At 51.4% G+C, this 7542-nt stretch overlaps 1 protein-coding gene across 1 annotated transcript; it reads right to left on the minus strand.

Annotated features, from left to right (window-relative positions):
• Nucleotides 1-5417: 5417 nt before the first annotated feature.
• Nucleotides 5418-7040, minus strand: LOC127325896 (11S globulin seed storage protein 2). The gene is made up of 3 exons (XM_051352724.2): nucleotides 6899-7040; nucleotides 5882-6785; nucleotides 5418-5770 (listed from the first exon to the last, which is right to left on the minus strand). The coding sequence occupies exons 2-3, from the start codon at nucleotides 6772-6774 to the stop codon at nucleotides 5632-5634; spliced, it is 1032 nt and encodes a 343-aa protein (XP_051208684.1). The 5' UTR covers nucleotides 6775-6785; nucleotides 6899-7040; the 3' UTR covers nucleotides 5418-5631.
• Between the last annotated feature and the right edge of the window lie 502 nt (nucleotides 7041-7542).

The following is a 7542-nucleotide window of genomic DNA, read 5'->3' on the forward strand; positions in this document are numbered from 1 at the left end:
TCTCCCATGCCACCAACGACTGCAGGGTATGGCATCAGCACATCCAAGCGGCGATAGAAAAAGGGCGTCTAATTTTCAACCAGTACGCCATGAAGGTCGACACCCAGCCCTTTCCAGCCGTTAACATGGTGGAGTGCACTTACCCTGAAGGTTGCCAGCCAGGATCCTCGTTCAGCATCAACATGGTAGGACCTGGGAACCACTCTGGCAAAGATGGAGATGAGGGCAGCTGCTCTCGTAGCAAGGACACAGAGGAGGCCGCTCCACGCGATCGGCTCCATCATGATGGCAAGCGCTACGTCACGGAGGGAGAGGTGAAGAACATAAGATATCAGCGACCCCTCTCTGATCACCTCCTCAACAAGTATGTAAGTCAGTATGACCAACGCCGACGGTCCAGCTATGATGATGAAGGAGATCGTCTGGCTAGAGAAGCCAGAAGATATCGTCGGCATGATCATGAGGAGGAGGAGCACGAGCGCCGTGCCATAGAAAAATCAAGGGAGCAAGACGACAGCGACAGACCTTTGGGACTGCCCCTTCTTCGGTTCTTCTGGGATTCAGGAATGAGCCGATTGCCCACAATCGGCAATTGCCCAGAATGCAACCAGAAGAAGAAGGAGGCAGCCAACGTGTCTGTGTTCAAGCGCTTAGGGCCTCTCCCGCCACAGAGCAAACGCGCTGAGTCCCCTCGCTGGGCAGATCTCGAGGATTCAGAAGACGAGGGACAAGAAGAGGAAGAAGACAGGTACCACCGTCCAAGGTGGTGCCCTGACGGACTCAGCCGTTCACAAAAGCGCAGGGTTCAGCGATTGCGCGGCCTGGAGGAAGCCGAAAGGTTATACCTGCATACTTTAAGGAAGGCACGACCTGATCTGGCAGCGAAAGTTCAGCGGACCCTGGATGAAGAGGGTCGTCCACGGAAAATGGAGTGGCGTCCCAAGCAAAGGAAAGCCGATGATGAAACATCGGCTGGTACAAACATGGTGCTCGTCCTTCCGACGGAACTTAGTGCCCCACGATTCTATGATGCACTCAAGGTGGACGACAGTAGGCGCATCAAGTCAGAGGTTGGGCTGGTTTTATCCACCAGCCTGACCGAGTAGCAAGATTAAACCAATGAGCAAACGGGGCGAGGCTGATCCTTGTGATCGGCCCCATAAATTATGAAGGAACATTACAGAACCTTCAGTCAGCGCTCCAATAGATATGGAGGCCGATTCCAGCAATCGGCCAAAATTATCTTCACCACGTGTTCTGCTTGTGTTCAGCATCGATCCACTGGGCGGCGGCCACGTCGGCAGATGAAAGTCAGCACGAATCCTTGCGGAGCCGATGTGCAAGTGCAGTGCCCTGGCTAACCATAGAAGTCGATATCTGCAGTCATTTGGCAGATTCGGCTCGGGGGGCATACAGTCAGATGAACATGTGCAGATAAACGTGTGTAAACATGCGTGCAGTGGAACATTGGGGGCCGGTTAAGAAAAATCGGCCGAATAAAAAAAAATTTGCGCAAGAAGCGAAGCCGATGCGCAGCCATCGACTCTAGTACAGTTACACAAGACCAAAACCTACTGGCTATATGCTCAAAGTTCACGTCGACATCGACGTTTAGTGGAAAAAAGCTGATCAACGATCTGTGCATCCTCGCCGGTATCCTCGCCTTGATTAAGGCTCGGGGGGCAGTTAACTTGGTAGATGCTCTGATTTGGGAGCCGATTGGAGTCACATCGACTGGCCCTGCATTCTGATCTTCTCTGAAGTAGTAAGGTGTTGCAGAAGAAGACTACTGAAGCTATGGAGAGGAATCGGGAAAGGAGGCCGTCGGCTTTTACAGGTTTTGGACCGTCCTGTCGCTGCAAGAGAAGGAAAGGGACTGGATTCTCAAAATAGCCGATGAGTAGTCATCGGCTAAGGGATTGCGAAAAATTATGGTCAGATATCAAATCGCAGTCTGAAGTTGAGAAGTGCTTGGCCGACGGGCTAATCGGCATGTGAGTCCGGCTTCACGGGCGTCCAAAAGAAAAGAAATCCGATACGTTGCTATCGGTCTTGGCATGACAGGCGGAAGGAATGAAATTGGAGTAATTGAAGGATGGATTGAAAAAACAATTTCATTAATTCGAAGGAGCGGCTTTACAAGAAAGAGCCGATGGCTCTCAAAAGAGGGATCTGGTGCCTAGTGCACTGCTACTACTAGTCCTATTCTACTAGTCGTCGCTGTCCTCATCATCATCGCCGTCGATGTCGTCGGCGCTGCTCCCAGGAAGCTCCTCGTCGCTGCTGCCCCAGCCCTTGGCCGGAGCCTCGTCCTCCTCGTCATCATCATCATCCTCGCTGTCCGCCCAGGAGCGGAAGCGCTTGGTCGGCGGATACCCGATGGAGGAGGAGGATTCATCCTCCTCCTCTTCCTCCTCGTCATCATCATCGTCTTCGCTGTCCGCCCAAGCGCGGAATCGCTTGGCCGGCAGAAGCTTAGCGGAGGAAGAGGGGCCGCCCTCCTCTTTTTCTTCTTCTTCCTTGACTTCTTCCCCCTTCCCGTTGGGGAAGGTGGGTTTCGCCCAAGGATGGAGGTCGTCTTCACTTTCGCTCATCAGCTCCCCATCGATGAGGAACGTGAGATCTTCTTCCCCATCGGTCAGAGGCAGGTTGCTCTCTGGCGCGTGATCGGAGTTCCACTCCGGCTCGCTTGAGGAGAAGGATTGGAGAGAGACGAAAGAGGAGGAAGAAGAAGACATGGCTGAGAGAGAAGAGGGTTTTTTGTTGCCGATGGCTGGAACAGAGGAAGGTGATGAAGAGGGCTAATCGATCGGCACAGTTAAATAATGAGAAGCCTGGTGGAAATTTAATGCCATTACAGTTTCTGAGGAGATGATGCCAGAGCTATCGAATTTTGCAGAGAAGCTGAGAAGACAGGGTATAATGATGACGGATACTGCAACGGCTCTGCTCTGCCACGACATGACCCTTCAGAGGAAAAACAGAGTGGTTTTGGAATTATCATTGCCAAAACCAGGGGGGCATGTGTTATCACCAGATTTTGGCCAAATCAGGAGGTGGGACGTAAGGGAGATGGGCTTGAAAGATTACACGTGGAATATCTCTGAAGCGGCCTTGTGCGAAGAGTTTGGGCTAGATTGCCCGTGTATCTTTAATTATAGTAGATTTCATCTTAGATTAAAAGTTAGAGTTTGTATCGTGCACGGTGGGGATTATTCCCACGTTAGAAAGTCCCCTGGACTATAAATATGTATCTAGGGTTTATGGAATAAACAACAACCAACGTTCAACCAAACAAATCAATCTCGGCGCATCGCCAACTCCTTCGTCTCGAGGGTTTCTACCGGTAAGCGACATGCTGCCTAGATCGCATCTTGCGATCTAGGCAGCACAAGCTCCACGTTGTTCATGCGTTGCTCGTACTGAAGCCTTGTTGATGGCGAGCAACGTAGTTATCATAGATGTGTTAGGGTTAGCATAGTTCTTCGCGTAACATGCTATCGTAGTGCAACCCTTGCATGTCTAGCCGCCCTCACACCTATCTTAGGTGTGGGGGCGGCACCCCGCTTGATCATTATTTAGTAGATCTGATCCGTTACGATTGCTCCTTGTTCTACAAGGATTAGTTTAATATCTGCAATAGTTAGGCCTTACAAAGGGGGGGAGGATACAGCGGCGCGTAGGGTGTCGTTCGCTAGTCCTAAACAGGATGTTCCGGGGATCAACTTCGTGTTGGTTTTTAGGCCTTGTTTAGGATCGGCTTACGATCACCGTGCGTGGCCGCGAGGCCCAACCTGGAGTAGGATGATCCGATTATGCGGTGAAAACCCTAAATCGTCGTAGATCTAGTTAGCTTTATCTTGATCAAGCAGGACCACCATATATTCGTGCACCCCGTACGAATCATGGGTGGATCGGCTCCTTGAGCCGATTCACAGGATAACCTGAGAGCCGATCGAGGCTCGTATTTAATATTTACGTGTATGCCATGCAGGAAACTAAGCGAGGCATCTCCATCACCTTCCTGACCAGGTATAGGTCAGGTGGCACGCCCTTGCAATCAGCATCGGACGTGTGACCAGAAAGGCTTTGCGGGCCGTCGCTCGGAGGGACCTCAGCCAGCCGCAGCTCTAGGTTGTTCCCGGCTCTACGGTGTTGCCTGTCGCTGCCCGCCGGTGGGTTTCTGACGACAACAGTTTCTTGAGAGCTTGAACATTTGTCTTATTCTCATCTTGATAGTCTTCGATCTAGAAAATCTATCCCCCAAAAATCCTTTTGGAAACATAGACTGGAAGCGAATGGGTGATCTCCTTCACCTATATATAAATTTTGAACAGACGTTTTAGGGCATGTACAATGGTAATGATTCAGCTGTTTGTAAGAGGTAGTTATAGGTGATTTTGGTGATGTGGAGGAAAGAGAATGAGGAGAGAGAAGGAGGCTGTCTGTAAAGTTACAGACAATCTGTAGGCTTCTTACAGACAGCTTACAGACACCATTTTTATTGTTGTGTGAAGGGTGTCTATAACTTGTACTCACATATAGCTATGACTAAAAATAGATAACTTACAGATAGACTATTATATACATTGTCTATATCATTGTCTATAGATGATATGTTTTTTTTTTGAAATAATAATACTTATATTAAGCAAGCAAGCCGCCTCATTAAAAACCTTCCAGTCCCCTTCGGTACCCTGGTAAGGAAAATAGTGCGTCTGAAACTTGCTGCTTTGAGTTCAAATATTCGGTACAATTTCTAGAATAGTTACATCACGAATAACATCAGCTCTAATAAAATCAGGAGGCCTATCTTCCCACAATAAACTAGTACTAGTTTCATATCCATGTTTTGCTAGATTATGAGCCACCATATTTGCTTCCCGATGACAATGTTGAAATATCACCAGATCCATCCTACTAGCAATTTGAAAGCAATCAGCTAGCACTGCCGTATAAGGACTGAACAGATCAGTATCTCCATTGCATGCTTGAATTAACTCCAAAGAATCCGATTCAACATACGCTGAGTCACACCCAATCCGCTCAAGAAATTGTAGACCTCTTAACAGCGCCATAGCTTCAGCCGAGGCTGAACACATCAGATTATTCAATAAACAAATTTCTCCAGCTATAGCCTCACCCTTATCATTCCGCAAGATAATGTCTATAGATGATATGTTGTAGTATTACAGACACCATCCGTCTAAACAAATGTACATGTCCTTACACTATCGGTTACGGTACTTCTGTTTGTTTGGAAGGACACAATGACGGTTCAAAGATGGACAATGTCAGGATTCTAACTGCCAAGTAATATCCATAGAATATTCTCAATACAACACTACTTAACCTAAATATAAAGCTGATTAATCCTAACAATCACGTCGTGCGCCGGTGACAGATTGTGGTGTCCATTTTCAAAGAGCAAATACGGGCACAACTTTCCATTTCATGAGAACAGCAGAAACACGAAATTATTGTTGCGTATTCCCCTGGACATACGTACGCACGTGTAACCACGTATACAGGCAGCGTAAAATGACAGATCCAATGTGGAGAGACCAGAGCCTCTTTTCGTACGCACAAGCACGCAACTTCTTAAGGCAAAACCAGAGCACGATACGGCACTCAGTTCGACGGTGCGGCACGGCGGCCTGCTCCGATCAGCTCCACCAGCTCCGGCGCCACGTTTAGCGAGGCCTGCACAACCTCCGCCGCGACGCCGCCGAGCACCGAGCCCTCCCCGGTCAGCTGCTCCACCGCCGGCCTGCCATGCATGCACGCACGGACACCATGATCAGTATATGCTGAACGCATTTCGGACATTTATTGTGAACTAGGCCGGAGTATATGGAAACTGGGTCTGGGTCACACGCACCTGGGGCTCTTGATCAGCGACACCCACTCCACGCCGTCGGCGCCGGCGGCGAGGAACGCGACGGCGAACCGCGGCACCACGAACACGCTGCCCGCGGGGACATCCACGTCCAGCAGCAGCGTCTCGCCGCCCGCGTTAGACGACACCTGGACGCGCGCGCTCCCCCGTGCCACGTACACCGCCTGCGCCGCGCCCTCCCGGACCACCCACGGTGCGCGTGCAGCACCGGCCTCGAGCCTCCCGAGCGCCGCGCTGATCCCGAGATCACCCAGGTCCGCCGCGGTGAGCGTCTTCACGGTCCCGGCGGCGACGTGGCCGGAGTTCGTTACGAGCCCCGTCCTGTCGTGCTCGCGCGGGCACACGCCGGGCAGCCTCTGGCTCAGCTTCGTGAGGAGAACGGCCGGCTGGCTCCGGAAAGCGGCAGCGGCCTGCTCCGTGGACACGCCCGGCGCCCACGCCGCGGCGTCGAGGCCGCGCAGGACGCTGTTGCCGCCGGCGAGGAAGAAGTACGAGATGTCCCCCGGGCTGACGGCGCGTGCCGTGTCGCCAATGAACACGATGGACAGGTCGGCGCCGGCGCTGTTCGCGTCGTCGTTGTACCACCACGAGACGTCCCCCGTGCGCACGGAGATGACGTCGCCTGCCTCCAGCCGGACGACCCTCTCCGCGGCGCCACCCCCCACCGGGAGGACCCCGACCACCCCGCTGCCTCCGAGGACGTAGCCGAACTTGTGGGAGTCGGCATAGTGCGGCATCGCAAGGCCGAGGGGCTTGAGCACGAGCAGGCCGCACCCGAGCCCCTCCATGGCGAGCTCCGGCTGGTCGGCGCCGGACCACGCCACGTACGATCCCGCGTCCGACTCGACCAGGATTTTGCCAGCCTTCGCAGACATGTTTCCCTTCCCTACACGCGAAAATGACGAGGACACACACAGCGTCGTCAGTTCGATAGAGAGATCATCGGAACTGTGTGAGCATTGGTGCATATATGTGCATTAATCCGTGTAGAAAGAAAACCTGAGCTCCGCTTGGCTGGAGGTGGAAGAAGAAGATCACGTCGAGGCTTGAAAAGTCGCTAGATGATGGGTTCGAGTGCTGAACTTCTCTTGGGCACGACGCTCAATTTGTAGGCAGTGGACAGTCGCAATCCACGATTTTCGCAGGCGCAAGTTGGCATTCCAGAAATACTAGTAACGGGTACATTGAGACTGTAGTAGTGCATTATTTAACGTGCAGAGATAAGTTAATCTAAGATCGGCGCCTCTATCTTTTAATCACGGTAGTACCAAGAATCCGTAAGAACACAATAATGTCAATCTAAGATCGGGCACTCTATCGTACTATATTTATTTACTACTCCGTATCCATATCATGATGCGATCCTCGATACTGTATGAGCACAGCAGTGGCGGAGCTTGAAAAGATTCCATGGGCGGGCCAAGCTAAAGAAATCATAAAAATGTTTTGAACCATACCTACACATTAGCTATTACTCAATTCTTTGTTCTGATGGTTGTTGAAATTCCTAAAGTTGAAGAAGAAAATCGTGAACAATCCATCCTGCTATGAAATTGCTAACCAACAATATGGGGAAGATGAGGGGCTGGATTTAATCGCAGTTGCTTCATTGCTTGGCCGGCCGGTCCGCCGGTGGACATCCA

This window comes from Lolium perenne, unplaced genomic scaffold, assembly GCF_019359855.2.
Source record: "Lolium perenne isolate Kyuss_39 unplaced genomic scaffold, Kyuss_2.0 unplaced39, whole genome shotgun sequence".
NCBI lineage: Eukaryota > Viridiplantae > Streptophyta > Magnoliopsida > Poales > Poaceae > Lolium > Lolium perenne.